Source organism: Aedes albopictus, chromosome 1, assembly GCF_035046485.1.
Source record: "Aedes albopictus strain Foshan chromosome 1, AalbF5, whole genome shotgun sequence".
NCBI lineage: Eukaryota > Metazoa > Arthropoda > Insecta > Diptera > Culicidae > Aedes > Aedes albopictus.
Genome location: NC_085136.1, coordinates 161558954 through 161576589, shown reverse-complemented (window position 1 = coordinate 161576589; position 17636 = coordinate 161558954). Strand labels below are relative to the sequence as shown.

The window sequence follows — 17636 nt, the reverse complement described above, 5'->3', positions numbered from 1 at the left end:
ATTCTTTCGTCGATCGGCCACCAACCGATCACGCGCCTCTGCATATCACCCATCACGATGAAAGCTGTTCCCAGCTCGCGTGTGTTGCCGCAGCTCTGGTAGATGGTATGATTACCTCTAAACGTTCGCACCATGGATCCTGTCCAACACACCTCCTGCAGCGCTACGTTGCCGAACCCGCGGTCCTTCAGTAGATCGGCGAGTATGCGGGTGCTCCCAATGAAGTTGAGAGATCGGCAGTTCCACGTACCGAGTTTCCAATCGCAAGTCCTTTTTGTTCGCTGGGGTTGTTGCCGTTGGTCGCGGTTCGTATTATTCTGTTGGCTGGCTCGTAGGGCCTGACACCAACCCCCTACTTTTCGGAGGACCATAGTGCACAATTGAGCTTAGAGTCCTTCCCTGGCACTCGGACGTTAATCAGCCGCCCCTTATATGGGGTTCAGACGCTGTTGTGAGCTATTCCTCCTAAAAAACAGACGCTAAGTTTTGCAGAGCGTAAGTGTTGCGGTTGATGCGACAATGGGAAAAGTTTCGGGACTCCTATTTAGCAGACTCGTTTTTGCTTTAGAGAATGCTTTAAGCTGTAAATTTATTTTCTTTAATTATTACATATTTAATAAATAGTGTTTTAACGACTTACGTTTTTAGTCCTTCCTTTTAATTTGTCTGTCACTGTCCGCAACCTTTTAGTTGATTTTAATGTGTCTGTGTCGTACAAATTTTGGTAAATTTAATGTTATATATGTTTATTTAGGTGTACTTACAAATTCCAATAATAAATATAGAAATCAATTCAAATCAACTAGTAATTCAGTAATTATTATAGAAATCAAGAAAATAGAAATTCCAAACCACGTTTGTCTAGCTATTTGTTTTGTGTTGTTTTATCTTTGTTCACCTCGTTGACAGCTGCGTAGATCCCCGATACAGAAGGTTGATCAATTTTATCGACCAGGTTGGTGGTAGTGTGCACGGTGGGCTTCCTCGCGCACATTCCCCGACCCGTATTGCTGCTGTCCTGCCTCAGGCTCAGCTATACCACCTACAGCCACATCAAGCACAGCTACCTTGGCAACCGGTCGCTGGAACACTCCATTCGCAGTCTGCACGTCCACTTTTCGTATTCTGCCATCGTTTCCAGGATAGACCTTAACCACCTTTCCGCGAGTCCAGCTGTTCCGGGTTCCTTCGTCAATCACCACCACTAAATCTCCTACTTGTACTGGCTTGATATCGTCGAACCACTTGGAGCGGCGACAGATCGTGGGCAGGTAGCCCTTTATCCATTTCGTCCAGAACTGGTCCAACATACTTCGTATCTGATCCCAGTTAGCCCTGAGTGCTCGTCCGCTATCCGTCACCGGTTCCTGTGGTGGCTGAACTACACCGTTAGAACTAAGCATCAGGAAGTGGTTAGGTGTAAGAGCTTCTTGTTCCTCTGATCCTAACGGAACAAATGTCAGCGGTCGCGAGTTGATTATACCTTCCACTTCAGTCAGAAGGGTGTGGAACGTCTCCTCATCTGGTGTCCTACTGGTCTGGAGCGTCTGCAGCGAAACTTTCACGGTTCGCACCATGCGTTCCCACGCTCCACCCATGTGGGGGGCGGCCGGGGGGTTGAAACGCCACTGAGTGTCACGGTTGGTGAAGGATCTGCCCAACGTATGGTTCATCGCAGCTATTTCCTCCCGTAACTCTTTGCTTGCTCCAACAAAATTTGTGCCCTGGTCACTGTAGATCTCCTGCGGAGCTCCTCTCCTGGCGATAAACCGTCTAATAGCCATCTTGCATGACTCACTGGACAAGCTGCAGGCAATCTCTAGATGAACGGCTCGTACAGTTAGGCAAGTGATGAGTACCACCCATCTCTTCACGTTGTTTCTACCGATGCGAATCAGGAAAGGCCCACAGTAGTCGATGCCAATAAATGTGAATGGCCGGACGTACGGGGTCACTCTCGCAGCTGGAAGAGGTGCCATTCGCGGGGACCGGGGAGCTGCACGATACACGGTACACCATGAGCAACGATTGGCAATCTGTCGGACAAGAGTTCTCAAACCAGGAATGTGGAAGATCTGTCGAAGCTCGTTGATCACCGTTTCTCCGTAACCATGTGCGTACCGTCGGTGAAAGTGATCGACGAGCAGTCGAGTAACGTAGTGTTGTTTTGGGAGCACCACGGGATACTTGGGCTCGTATGGAACAAATTTTGCTGCCTCAATCCGCCCTTCGATACGCAGAACTCCGTTATCGTCGAGAAAAACCGTCAACTTGCGTAACGGGCTACTTTTCGTCAACCTTTTGACTTCTCCTGGCGGTCGTTCCTTGTTCTTGCGAATCGTCGACACTTCTTCGGCATATTCTTCGTTCTGCACCAACCGCCACAGCACGAGTTCCGCCTCCAACAGCTCCTTTCTCGACAGTACTCCAGTATCGGAAGAATCGGTTGCAGGCTTTCGACGACAACGATCAATGAAGCGCAGTACATACCCTACCGTCCGTAGAAGTCGTTGATACTTGGAGAACCGCTGGTAATTGAACACTGGATTCGAAGATGGACGGTGGTGGGCGTGGACTGGTCGCATTTCTTCCTGGATATCCGGCGGCGAGTATTCCTGTTCTGGCCATCTAGATTCATCCTCGTAAAGGAATTCAGGTCCTGTAAACCATCGACTGTCTGGTTGAAAGCTCGGTCCTTTGCCCCACTTGGTGGCTTCATCTGCTACGTTGCGTCGTGTAGGAACCCATTTCCATTCTTCCAGGCTCGTCTCATTCAGAATCTCGCTGACCCTGAACGCCACAAATTGTCGGTACTTCCGCTGATCCGATCGAAGCCACGATTGAACTGTTTTAGAGTCGCCCCAGATTACGCGACGGCTTATCGGTAATGTATGGTTTTCCTGCACCGATTTCATTAGTCGGACACCGATAACTGCGGCTTGCAGTTCCAAACGAGGCACCGACATTGCACTTAGAGGTGCCACTTTTGTTTTGGCCGACACCAGCGCGCAGCGTACCTGTCCTCGGTCGACAATCCGGAAATAAGCGGCGCATGCATACGCGGCCTCACTTGCATCTACGAACACGTGAAGTTCCAAGCGTTTCAAACTGCGGTGATCGTATCCAGGAAAATAGCAGCGTGGAATCTTCACCTGGTTAAGGTTTTGCAGCACCTCCACCCAACGCCGCCACTTGATGACCAATTCTTCTGGAATTCGCTCGTCCCAGTTCACTTTCGCTCTCCAAATGTCCTGGATCAAGCATTTTCCGTGCACTACAAACGCTGCAACAAGCCCGAGAGGATCAAAGATGCTCATGACCACTCTTAGCACTTGACGCTTTGTCGGAATGAATCCTTCCGCCAACAGTTGAACAACTTCATCACGAAGCTTAAGAGCAAACGTGAATTCGTCGGGTTCTGGTAGCCACGCCATTCCAAGTACCCGTTCTGAACCGGTGGACTTCTCTGCAATGAAGCACTTTGAGACTTGCGTTGTTTCTTCCCCGACCCGTCGAAGAACTTGTTTGGAGCTTGAAAGCCAATTCCGAATCTCGAAACCAGCACTTGCGTGTATCTCCTTCACCTCGAGCGCTATGCGAATTGCTTCCTCAACCGTATCTGAACTGTTCGCGTAGTCATCTACGTAGGTGTTCTCCACGATAGCCGCGGCCGCGTCCGGGTATACCTGCTTCCACTCTTCGGCATTTCTGTTTTTTACGTATTGGGCAGAGCATGGCGAACATGTTGACCCAAACGTTGCAACATCCATCACGTATTCCTGCACTGGTTCCGTTGCACTGTCCCGCCACAGAAACCGCTGAGCTTGTCGATCCTCCGGCCGAATCAGGATCTGATGGAACATTTCTTTTATGTCACCCGTAATGGCCACCTCTCGCTGGCGGAAACGGAATAGTACGGATGGTAGCGATGTGAGTAGATCCGGCCCCTTCAGCAGCATGGAGTTTAGTGATACGCCACCGGTAGTTGCCGCTGCGTCCCACACAACCCGGACTTTTCCAGGCTTGTTCGGGTTCTGAACCACACCTAACGGCAAGTACCAGACTCTTCTAGGGTCACTGAGGCTGGCTTCTTCATTTGTAAGCTTATGGGCGTAGCCCTTCGATTGATAATCGAGGATCTGCTGTCGGACGTTTGCGTACAGCTCCGGTTTCTTGCTCAAACTCCGTTCCAGACAAGACAGTCGCTTTTCAGCCATGAATCGGCTTTGAGGAAATTCAACGCAGTCAAACTTCCAGAGCAGTCCTGTTTGGAAGCGCCCGGATGATGTCCGAATAGTTGTTTTCTCGAGAATCTCACGCGATCGCCGATCTTCTTCAGCTTCGATTTGTGGAACAAGTGCCACGCCAACGTTTTCGATGGAAAAGAAGTTTTTCACTGCGTCATGTAACTGTTCGTCGGATGAGCGAGCGCAGATGTGGAGAAGACGATGTTCTGGTGTACTCGAAAGTCCTTCTGCTTTCCCGTAGATGGTCCAACCAAGCCTTGTTTTTGCTGCAACTGGTTCGAAGTACTTCCCTTCTCGCTTCTTCAGCGTCAGCAGCAATTTAGCGTTGTCCACACCGATCAGAATACGGGGTGTAGCGATAGGATAACTGTCTACGGGTAGACCTTTGAGGTAATCGTATCTGCGCGCCATCTCTTCGTACTGCAAAGACTGCGGGGGAAGATCCAAGCTTTCGACCGTCCGCACGTATTCCAGTGTGTGCTTTTGACTGTTGCCAGCCGCCGAGATTTCCAACTGTACGTTCTGTGAATCCTTTTCGGTTCGTTTGATACTGCTGGTCCACTGCAAACACAGGGGTTCGGCTTCACCTTCAACGCCCAGTTCATCAGCCAACTCTTTTTCCATTAGTGTGTAGGAAGATCCGTCGTCGAGGAATGCCAACGTGGTGACTGACTTGTTTTTCCCGTGAAGAGTAACTGGAAGAATCCGGAATAGCACCGGACACGGAAGTTGACGATGAACGTTCACCGTCGCTGATGTTGTGGGTGTGACCTGGCTTCTCGCTGAAGACACTGCTTCGATAGTCGGCGCCTGAGGGTTTCCCGGGTGCAGTAGCTTGTGATGGCGTGCTTCACAGTTGCTTACACCACACACCGTAGCCTTGCACGGCCACTTACCGTGAGGAATCAGGCAACGGCGGCAGAGGCTTAGCTGCTGGGCCGTCTTCCAACGATTCTCCAGGGACAAGCTCTTGAAACTATTGCACTCGCGCACTTTGTGTCCGTCCTTCTTGCACAGTAGACACGGCTTCGGTTGGCGAACGGTACTAGCACCAGCATCTTCCGTCTTGACGTCCCGCAGGACTTTCCGTTCCGGCTCCGTCGTATGCGCGTTCACAAAACCCTTCTCTTTACCCTTGAACTTCTCCTGCTTTCGCACTGGCTCTGCGTAAAGTGTGACGTTGCTGGCCGCAGACAGAATTGTTGTCATGTACGCGCCAAACGCCCGCAAATCTGCTACTGGAATCTGTTGTTGGTACAAGGCCCAGTCCAGCTTGATATTGGCCGGCAACTTGTCCACCAACTCCTGGAGTAGCGAAGGGTTTGAAAGATGGGCGTCCATGCCCATGGACTGCAGCTGGCTACAAAGGTTCTGAACGACGAGTCCGAAGCTGATGAGGCTCTCCAGCTTGTCTGCTTTCGGCGCCGGCGTTGAATACACTTTATTCATCAGGCACTTCACTATCAATTCAGGGCGACCGTAGAGTGTTTCCAAGGTCGCCATTACCTGTGGCACTGATGACGGATGGTAGAGATGTCCCCGAACTGCTTCCTTCGCATTCCCTTTGAGGCACCGCTGAAGACGCATGAGGTTCTCGTCATCGGTATATCCACACATACGCGTTGAGTTGTTGTAGCTACTCACGAACAGCGGCCAGTCTATGGGGTCGCCGGCAAACTCTGGTAGCTCCTTGGGCACCACGTGTCTTGCAGCGATTTGCTGTGAACTCGGTCCACACGATGAGACTGGAAGATCATGAGCGACTCTGCTTGACGGTAGCGGCGTAACGATCGGATTTGGAACACTCGATACACTCGCGACGAACGGGTAGGAGGGAGCATTAAGCGGAAATGTCGAATATTGATTGCGAGGATTCGGCTGACTTTGTGCGTATTGCCCCGACGAATGCCCGGTGGGAACACCAAACGGGAAAGACGAATGCCGAACAGGAGGATGCGCGGCACTTGGTTCGTACTGTCGCGATAAATGACTGGCGGAAACTACCGGGTAGAAACAGCTACCGGTGTAGTTAGGATCCCATAGCCCAGCACTTGACGAAACTATCGAGCCTCGGTGAGGCAACGAGTTAGAGCTCACTACAGTGTTCATTGTGTTACAATTTGTTACAAACCCCTGAGCAATGCTAACATTCTGAGCCTGATTCCTTACCGGATAACTAATAGGATTGTGTGCCTGCCTACTTAGTTCTCTAACCGTTGGTAACGGAGCTTGCGCGTTTAACATACCTGCACCTGTCGTGATACTTATGCTAGTAGTTACTGCATCCGACGTACTGCTGCTACTCGGAGTGGGAAACGGATGGCGCTGATTAGACGACGGCTGTTGAATGCTGGCCAATTGCTGCTTCAGCTCTCGAACTTCCCGTTCTAAGTCAGCCCTAGACTTGTCGCCGCTGGGAGGTGGCGATATCTCCATTGAATACATCAGTTGTCCAACTTGCTGCGCAGACGTGGGCAAAGATATATCGGCTGCGGCGAGAAAAGCGGAGGTGCGCGAACCCTGCCTCATATAGACAGGAGTGCTAGAAGTAGTAGGAGGTGGGGGTGGTGGAGCCGGGACCGAATTTTCAGGATTTTGGACCGCGCGAGGTACCAGAATTCCCCACGAGGCAATATTGCTTTGATCGTACGCGCCAGTAACTGCAACAGGCTCTTTAGGAACATCGGGTTGAGCAGCAGTGCCTTGAAATGTCCCGCCACACGGAAGTCTAGCAGATTCATCCCTGGGGCCAGCTTCGGTGATTGGTGTGGTGCCGGTGGGGACTTGACTCATCCCGGATCCGGTTGCCATGGCCATACCGTGGTTCTCGACCCATTTTTGAACGTCGCTGAGTTTGCTCCGAGTGCTGGAGAGACTTTTCCGACTCCTACCTTCGTTCGATCGCTCCTCCTCCTGCAGTACTTCGTACTTCCTATTCAAATACTGCTTGGCTATCTCCAATTTTTCCTGCATGATCCTCTTCCTCCTCTCCTTTTCCTCTTCTTGTGCCTTCTTTTGCAGAACGCATTCCTCCTCCGCTTGCTCCATCAATAACTTCTCTTGGAGCTCCTTTTCCTCCTGCAATCGAAGGAGTTCTAACCGTCTCCTCGACGAACTAGTACTGGAAGAAGTTCGTGTAGATTCCCGACCGGATGGTAGAGCGCATTTCCCGCATGCAAAACTTCTATCCTTGACATTCTCGTCAACCTTCGCGCAGGTGAAGTGGAACCACCGCTCGCACAGGTCGCACTGCACCATCCATTTATCGGCTACATCGGGTCGGTCGCACAAGGGACAACATCCAGTCGCCGAACTCTCCTCTTCCGTCAGTTGTCGGATGACGCTGCGTCTTCGGGTCGATTTATCAGATCCCGACATTCTAGTCGTCCTGATGCACTCACTTTGTGAGGTTAAAAACCTTAAAGTTTGTTGCGGTTGATGCGACAATGGGAAAAGTTTCGGGACTCCTATTTAGCAGACTCGTTTTTGCTTTAGAGAATGCTTTAAGCTGTAAATTTATTTTCTTTAATTATTACATATTTAATAAATAGTGTTTTAACGACTTACGTTTTTAGTCCTTCCTTTTAATTTGTCTGTCGCTGTCCGCAACCTTTTAGTTGATTTTAATGTGTCTGTGTCGTACAAATTTTGGTAAATTTAATGTTATATATGTTTATTTAGGTGTACTTACAAATTCCAATAATAAATATAGAAATCAATTCAAATCAACTAGTAATTCAGTAATTATTATAGAAATCAAGAAAATAGAAATTCCAAACCACGTTTGTCTAGCTATTTGTTTTGTGTTGTTTTATCTTTGTTCACCTCGTTGACAGCTGCGTAGATCCCCGATACAGAAGGTTGATCAATTTTATCGACCAGGTTGGTGGTAGTGTGCACGGTGGGCTTCCTCGCGCACAGTAAGCGTTACGTAGACCGTTCTTAATGATCGAATGCTTCGAGTTTCTTAGTGTTCAAAAGAAAACCACTTGATCGTGATACAGTAACTTTAATAGATAGAGAAGACATACTGTTTGGAGTGACTTGTAAACTGTAATTTTCTATGCGGGGAGGACCTACCAGAAGAAGAGTTCTACGATTCTGACGGAATTCGATACTGAGTGCAGGATGAAACTATGTGTGACTTTGTGTTAAGAAGTCTGTAGCTTTGTGACATTGTGTAATTCTTGACGAGGCAGAAGTGTTTGGTCCAGGAGAAGGAACTTTTTGTAGGCTGTAGTGTCCATTGTAATCTTTGTGATGACCAACATCGAGGAGAAGTGTTGCAATATTTGAGCCAGTCTAATGTATGTTACACACCAAAATTTTTGAAATGCTTCCAGCACGCCAAAAATCAGCAAAATAAATTGCTGAATTTCAGCAACATTTTTGCTGAATTTCAGCATAACTTTGCTGATCAGCTGTCAAAATTGCTGGATGGTTCAGCAAGTTGAAAAATAATTGCTGATACTCAGTAATTTGTATTGCTGAATGCAATCAGCACGCCAAAAATCAGCAAAGTTTGCTGATTACCAGCAAAAATATTTTGCAGTGTACGATGTTTATCATCATGCCCTGCGCCGACCCTGCTAACTGTATGTATATTGTTATTGTTATTGTACATTGCATGTTGTTTAAATAAACCGCCTGCCGCGAGGAGCACACGTACTTTGTGTTGCCTCCGTGTATTCTCCGCCGTATCGCATACCGAAGACTCCCCCGGTAATTTGTCGGTGTTTCGCAGGGCCGCTTTGTGGACCTACGTGATTTATCCAACAAAAAAAAAAACAAACATGCTCTACGTATCTAATTGCGTTCTAGTCTATTAAGGACTGATAAGTACTGCATGGTAATTTAAGGACTCACGTGAATTCATATTACAGAACGCACTCTCTAATTTGACGGAGGTTTGCCACTTGCCTAAAGTCTCAGAGTTTTTATTGTTGTCCTAGCATAGCACGAATAGGTACCTGTACAAATCGTGGATGAAGTTACAAAGATGAGCATCAGCATATCCATTACTATTGTAGATTTTGCTAATATCGACAATAACATGGACCCACTCATCCATACACACCAGGCCAAGTCCTTGCAAGCATCACCAACATAGAAAACCGTCCAGAACTGAATAATTAATTGGAGTTGTTTTAGACTCCCAGATGCTACGTTCAAAACTCGGTCAAGCTTAACCTTCCAGGACGCGCGCCTATTTGATCCCAAAACAGCACCGCGCTAGCGCTGTATACGATGAGCGAGGTTTTTTGGCGGTCTTGTACTTTGTACAACGGCGCGCGTCCTGACGGGTTAAGGGGGCGCTCAACAAGCTTGAAGTTTATGTGGGAAAACATGGCCAAATGTATGCAGAAATCTTAAGTTTTCGAGGTGGCACTGTAAGCGTTCCTCTGGTATTACTGTAGGTGACTATGTATATACCAAACAATTTTGTCGAAAACCGCAAAGTGATCCAACGCCTGGTAGGGAATCGCGCCACTTGGGCAGTGGCTTCTATATTCGTCTGTTTTCCACTATAACTCAGTCAAGTTTGAACCAATTGACACAACTTTTGGAATGTGGTGAGAAAGGTGTAGTATCCACCCGTGTACAACATTTCAAGTCAATTGGTTCAAAATTGACTGAGTTATAGTGGAAAACAGACGAATATAGAAGCCACCGTCCAAGTGGCGCGATACCCTAATAAAGTTATTGGGTAATTCATGTATTTTGGACAAGCTGAGGACTTCCTTAGGGTACGGCCAGAGGCGGCGCAGATTTCCCATACAATTTGACAGCTCCTTACAATATGCAATCACACAGCATCTCCATGTAGTTCATGAGATGATCAAATTATATGAACAGTGAAAAATCTGTTATATATTTTAGACACCACCTATTTATAAACGTTCTAGCTGAATGTTAAGATATTGATTGCCTAATGCCTCTTTTTTTGTTCTTTTGTCAGGCTAAGACCATGGGTTGGTCCATCTTGCCTTTGGTTGTTTTAACTGTATTGGGTTTTTCTTTGTTGGTGTTTCTTTTTCATGTTGTCGATTGTGCTCGTTATGTTATACTTGTATGTTTATGGTTTTTAGGAAGTTCACTACACTTTTGAGTTCTTCAACCTTTTGCTCTTCAAAAATCTTTGATATAGGTTTTAAGTCTTGAAGCACTTTGCCCTTGGCTCTTGTATTAAGCCATTTCACACAGTGGTATAAAGTGTGTTCCAAGTCTTCGATTTCATCACACTGGCTACACATTTTGTCTGGCTCCCATTTCCATTTGAACTTCCGATCTTTTGTCATGCAATGGTTTGATCTTATTCGGCTTAACGTGATTTTTTCTTCCACTGATAGATTGAGTCCTTTGTACCATGGTTTGCTTAATGGTTCTTTGGCGAACTCGAAATACTTGACACCTTTTGTTTTTGATGCTTCTTGGTAGTTGCTGACCCACTTTTTCCAAACCGCTAATGCCTCTTTAATAAATATTTTTCATTGCAATAAGGTTTTAAAATTTCTTACAATTATGATTTCAACGCTGTTGAGATGCATATTGTATTCGACTGTAAAGTGTATGTCCTCTTGCATATAATCGCATTTGAGGGGTTTCAGTTACCCAATTTACATTTTCGATCATTTTAAAGTAAATTCTTAATTTTTATGCTTGTTTTCAACGTATGTCAATAGAAAAGGGACTGATTGATCCAATAATCGTCATTAAGAAGACTCTGTACGCTCGTCGAACCGCACCGTTCATGTCCAAATTATATTTTTACCCTACCCTAGGTAAAGTGAGGCCAACCTTTATTGTTATTTTTGCAGCACATGTAAAGGAATAATATCGATAATGAAATCTCAATACTCCGCCTCACTTTGCCTACCTAATTAACATTCAGTTGGCTTGATGCCGAGTTACTGTGTTGTGCATATGGACGGAAACTTCTATGACAGGACATTCAAAAAATACTCTGCAGTGAGCAAATCAAATGATAATTTTCTGGGCTATGATGTGGAGAAGTTTTTGAGATATGCATCTTAGTATGAATGACAATGTCTTACTTACCACAATGTCTTCCTTGAGTGGCGAATTGATGGGCATCCGTATGGTGCACTGATATAGCTCGTGTCCATTCCGCACAGTTTTGGCACCTCGCCACAGTGGCGTAAGTTTTGTGAAGGTATCACTCGGCAGTTTGGCACAGTACTTGTTGATCATCTGGATTGCGTTGGCTAAGCCAACACTGTTGCTATTTTCATCCGTTTCCGGCAGAGGTCTGTACGGTTCCAAAAATTGGTTGAAACAATCCGCGTACTGTTGATCGCATTCCGGTGGTTCCATGTTTTCACATTTTCGCAGCAATAGCTGAAAAGATGGGAAAGTTTGGCTATTTAAGACCCTTAAAAAAGTTACATTATATTACTAACCTTTTCAATCTCCATGTAAATTGCGATCTTTTCGATCATTTCGTTTGTACAATTCTCCATAATCTGTGTTTTTGACTTATTCCACGATTCTATCTCATGGTCATCCGAATCAATTTTAACAGAACACGCAGGCATAGTATTTACAATAGTTTCCAATCCATCACCCGCCATGTCACTATCTTCTTCATCATCGTTCGGTGGGGCCATGCTACTGTTCGCGCATATATAACGATGCATTCGGTCACTCAGGTCATCAGACTTGTTCGTTAAGTGTTGAGCGTCCGATTTGGGCGTTACGAAAAGAATGTGATAGGCCGAGGCAGCCCGAGCTCGACCCTTGCACTGTACGTAAGACCGATAGCTAACCGGTTCGTTCCAGCGAATCACGAGATTACACTTGGGCAGATCGATTCCTTCCTCGAGGACCGACGTTCCGATGAGGAGATTGCATTCGTGCATCCGGAACCGTTTCAGCACTTCCTCCTGCTTGCGGTGTTCGATTTCGGCCTCCTTCGGCTCTTTGATCGGATCGGCCGTTTTGTCCACGGTGTACTGGACATTGATATAGGCTAGCTGTGGATCGGATCGAATGCTTTCGTAGAACAGACTGTACAAAATTTTCGCAATGAATTTCGAGTTGCAGAAGATCAGTGCACAAAGTGCGTCCGGATCATTTTGATTGTAGAAATTGGACCTATAAGGACGATTAGGCATGCCGGCTTTCTTTCGTTGCCTCAGCTGTCGAACGCCATTTTTGGTAGGAGATCGAAGCTTTTTCGGTTGAACTGTAGCGTCTACGTTTACAGTGCCCGGTTCTGAAATCTGTTTAAGAGAAGTTTTGAGGTTAGCTATGCCTTCGGTAATACTGTCAATGTTTTTAGTAACTACATCTACATCTGCTATCAATTTCTTGAAATCAATCAGCTTTATCTCTTCTAGAAGATTTTGGCAAGAATTCGATTGGCATATTTCCGATTGTTCTTCTGGAACTGTGTCATTCACAATCGTCTCCTTATTTTTATGGCTCGCTGGACTAAAATGTCGAAAGATTTCTAATATCCTAAGAACCTTTGGCGTGGAATGGGCTAGAATCTTCTCCTTCTCATTGGAATACTGTTGGAACACCTGATCACAATGGGACCTGATCTGCACAAACACCGTCGAAACCATGCACAGCAGCAGAAAATGCCTTTCGTAAGGAGTTTTAATCTTTTGCTTCTCAATTTGCACGATCATGGCCAAGGCAGCTCGGTCGGCACACCACGGACCCATTTCATCCAGAACGGCTAGGAAATCGTGGAGGAACCGGAGCGGATCTGCCCGTGGATCGGGAATGTTTTTCAGCTCCTCGAGGAACTCGTCATCTTCGTAGATTTCCGACGGATCATACCGGTGGTCCTCGAGGAATGTTATTTGCGTTAGAACTATTTCTTTTAAATACGATGCTAAGTTGTTATCTGCGGGTGGTGCACATTGCAGTATTATTTCCCTCGGTTTGGTGCAATACCTGAAAAGAAATATGAGCATAATTATTACTTGCTTCAGTGAAAACATTTAAGGAAATCAGGGAAAGGGCAGGTACGAAAGGGCTGATGAAAGGGTTGCGGTTGTCTATGTTAATATGCACTCACCTTAACACAGTCACAATGTCGCTGGCCGTTTCCGCCTTCGACTGCAAACAATGTTCAAGTTGTTCCAGCTCTGCGCTTAACCTACCCGGAATGCATCCGGCGTTGTGCAATGGCCCAGCCAGTCCCAATATTTTCGGCTTCTCCCGGCACCCGTTGTAGTATTCGATGAACAGTTTCGATATTTCCTCATTGCCGTACACTTTATGGCAATCGTCGATCACCAGCAGATTGACCTCGTTCAGATCCAAATAGCCACAGATGATGGCATCCAGGCACTTCCGTTCGTCCGTTATAATTACTTGGAAATCTTCCACTAGTTGCTCCCACTCAAAGTCTTCCTCCTCGTCCTCCAGATCGTTCACATTGACTACCCTCAGATCCGTCAGGTCTCGAATCAGATTAAACACTGAATCGTTTTGAGAAATGTAGATGGTGCGCTTCCGCTCTCCTTCAGCCTGACTGCGCAGCTGAAAGCCCAGCTCATGGATCAACTTAAGTGCAATGAATTCTTTCGAAGAATTGTGTGCCAGACACAGGATCAAGTTGCGCTCTTTAGCTGAGGCCAGTAACTCCACTTGGTAGTCCCGCGGCGTGAGTGCAGTTGTATGAATATTGTCCGTCCAGTGGTAGGCCATTCTTGTGTTTGTGGGGCATGCCTCCCTGCAAACGGCGTCGGTGGGTGAGTTGATTTGGCTTTGCTTTCGATTTGTAAACACAAAGGCGGCTCACCAAAAATGACTCAAAATGCTGGAACTACGACTGAATAAATATCGTGCGCTTGGCTGAAACACTACCAAAATCAATTACGCTATTATTCAGACTTCACTCTTAAGGAATTTCTACTAAAAGACTGTAAAAACTTAAAATTTGATTCAAACGCACGACATGATGCCGAAGCGATGCTGATAAGACTTTGTTTACATTCGAACTGTCACTCACAAAGTGACCAGAAAATCACAGTGCAACTTTTTTGGTCCGGTTCGGCACGGAAAACACGGAAAAACAACCATTTTCCGAATAACCTTTTTTTGTCGGAGTTCAAAAAAATTTCTTCACGAAGGAAGCGAAACCACAGACAAACAGACATACTACTCAAATCGCAATCATCGCACAATTTAACGGTCATTTAAAAAAAAAGTGTGGTTCGGACTGTGCTCGCATGTGTCATGATGGCGCTGATGTACCTGCATCTCCTCTCAATTTTTGAGAGAAATGAACGCGGCGCCGATCAATGTTTGGAACGTTCATAAATTACGTCCATCATTTGGGGGAGGGGGGGGGGGGTCTAGGAAAGTGTGACAGTACGTGTAAAAGGTATAGGGAAATAGCGTGACAGAGGGGGGGGGGGGGGGGGGAGGGGGGTCTAGAAATCCCGAAAAACGGTGGACGTAATAAATGAACCTTCCCTTACATAAAATGACTCAATCATCATGAACCTTCATTCATGTTTTATGAATGGGTAACGCCACGAGGGAGTCGTCACCTGCTAAATTGTTACATCGAACCGAGGGAAACAACATCTGCAAATGAATGCTTCGGATTGAGCATTATAGAGGGTGCTTGTGAGATGCCAAACGATGTTTTTGAAACGAATTTCTTCTAAGTAATATGTCTGTTTGTCTGTGGGGATGGTTCATAAATTAAAACAAACATTTGGGGGAGGAGAGTTTTAGGAAAGTGTGACAGTACGTGTATAAGAACGTCCATATATTACGTCACGCAAAACCGTCCATTATATTTAGCGTGTTACACTGAGGGAACGTTCAAAAATTACGTCCAACATTTGGGGGAGGGGAGGGGTCTATAAAAGTGTGACAGTACGTGTATTAGGTATAGGAAAATAGCGTGACAGAGGGGGGAGGGGGGGGTCCAGAAATCCCAAAAAATGATGGACGTAATATTTGAATCTTCCCTGATCTGACAGCTCTGACAGTAAAAGACTAAACATAAACTACGTAAAGTGGATACCGAGGATTGTTCACAATCTGCGAACTTGACTGCGGAAAAAATCGGGACCATGACGCCGCTGGTCACACTTTGCCAAAACCCCCTCCCTCCCCCTCAAAGCGTGACGTAATTTATGGACGTAATTTAGATATGGTCCACTGCACGAATTTATGCTGGCCTGCTTACTCTTACCGAAAATTTGACGTTTGAGCGGTGCCGGCACTTCTCAAACGTCAAATTTCCTGTGAGCAGGCGAAAATGAATTCGTGTTGTGGACCATAGGGAAATAGCATGACAGAGGGGGGAGGGGGGTCTACAAATCCGGAAAAACGATGGATGTAAATTGTGATTTGAGTGGTATGTCTGTTTGTCTATGATATTACCACAGACAAACAGACATACTACTCAAATCGAAATCATCGCACAATTTAACGGTCGTTTTGAAAATATAGCGTGGTTCGGACTGTGCTCGCATGTGTCATGGTGGCGCTGCTGTGCTTACATCACCTCTCATTTTTGGAGAGAAATGAACACGACGCCGATCAATGTTTACATAAAATGACTATCATGAACCTTCATTCATGTTTTATGAATGGATGACGGCACGGGGGAGTCATCACCTGCTAAATTATTACTTCGAGCCGAGGGAAACAACACCTGCAAATGAATGCTTCGGATTGAGCATTATAGAGGGTGCTAGTGAGATGCCAAACGATGTTTTTGAAGCAATTTTCTTCTAAGTCATATGTCTGTTTGTCTGTGATATTACCACAGACAAACAGACATACTACTTAGAAGAAATTTGTTTCAAAATCATCGTTTGGCATCTCACTAGCACCCTCTATAATGCTCAATCCGAAGCATTCATTTGCAGGTGTTGTTTCCCTCGGTTCGATGTAACAATTTAGCAGGTGACGACTCCCCCGTTGCGTCATCCATTCATAAAACATGAATGAAGGTTCATGATTGAGTCATTTTATGAAAACATTGATCGGCGTCGCGTTCATTTCTCTCGAAAATTGAGAGGTGGTGTAGGCACAGCAGCGCCACCATGACACATGCGAGCACAGTCCGAGCCACACTGCATTTTCAAAATGACCGTTAAATCGTGCGACGATTGCGATTTGAGTGGTATGTCTGTTTGTCTGTGATATTACAACAGACAAACAGACATACCACTCAAATCGCAATCGTCGCACGATTTAAAGGTCATTTTGAAAATGCAGTGTGGCTCGGACTGTGCTGCTGTGCCTACACCCCCTCTCAATTTTCGAGAGAAATGAACGCGACGCCGATTAATGTTTACATAAAATGACTCAATCATGAACCTTCATTCATGTTTTATGAATGGGTATCGCCACGAGGGAGTCGTCACCTGCTAAATTGTTACATCGAACCGAGGGAAACAACACCTGCAAATGAATGCCTCGGATTGAGCGTTATATAGGGTGCTAGTGAGATGCCAAACGATGTTTTTGAAACAAATTTATTCTAAGTAATATGTCTGTTTGTCTGTGATATTACTTAGAAGAAATTTGTTTCAAAAACATTTGGATTGGATTTGGATCACAGAAAAACAAACATATTATCACAGACAAAGTGCCTATTTTTTCTAGAAAATCATCAATATCTTTTGAACGGATTGACGTAGCAACATTCTCAGCGCACGAAAATGCGCGTTTTTGAAAGCTCTACAAGTGGTTCTTTGACAACTTTGACGAGAAATTTGAAACAAAAAAAAGTAAATAAATAAAAAGATATGTTCTAGCGTCACCCTATGAAAACTATGGGAAAATGCACCAAATTTGGTCAAAACAGTTTAAACGCTTTATCTCTTTTGTTTCACATTTCTCATCAAAGTTGTCAAAGAACCACTTTTTTTCAAATGCTCTACAAGTGTCTCTCGGGCGACTTTGATGAAAAATCAAAACTGAAAAAGTTAATGCCAGAAAACCGATTTTTCTTGAACCACCCTAAGCTTATTCAGAAAAATATCTCTAGATCGGTCAATTTTAAAGCTACATAAAAACTGTGTTCAGCAAACTTGTTCAAAATTGATAGATCTACAACTTTTCCGAAGAATATATATAGTTATTCTTGCAAATAAAAAAGTTTGGTTTCCAATTTCTTTGAAAATATTGACCACCCTAAGTTTCATATACATTGAAAAAAGGCCTTATTTTTAGGAACAACTTTGTAGAAGACCATATTTGCCTAAAAAATCATTTGAAGGCGCTGAATGTATCTTTCCTCGTAAATCTGGTTCGTGGACCACTTTGGAATGCCTGAAAAAAGTTACAATGAAAAAACTGATATTTAGGGGTCGTTTTCAGGAAATGACCCATATCTTTCAAAATGGAGCATATAGAACAAAAGTTTGTTCGGCAAGT

General features: G+C 45.4%; 1 protein-coding gene across 3 annotated transcripts in view; it reads right to left on the bottom strand.

Annotated features, from left to right (window-relative positions):
- LOC109431485 (endoribonuclease Dcr-1) overlaps positions 1-14235 on the bottom strand; it is a 33609-nt gene extending 19374 nt beyond the window's left edge. The window contains exons 1-4 of one of the 3 annotated variants that reach the window (XM_029861986.2): positions 13300-14235; positions 12557-13175; positions 11669-12490; positions 11307-11606 (exon numbers count right to left, since the gene is read on the bottom strand). In XM_029861986.2, the coding sequence (XP_029717846.2) occupies positions 11307-11606; positions 11669-12490; positions 12557-13175; positions 13300-13934 (2376 nt within the window). In that variant the 5' untranslated portion in view covers positions 13935-14235. Of the gene's footprint in view, positions 1-11306; positions 11607-11668; positions 13176-13299 lie in introns of all 3 variants that reach the window. The other 2 variants (XM_062845683.1, XM_062845682.1) reach the window with 2 other exon arrangements.
- Between the last annotated feature and the right edge of the window lie 3401 nt (positions 14236-17636).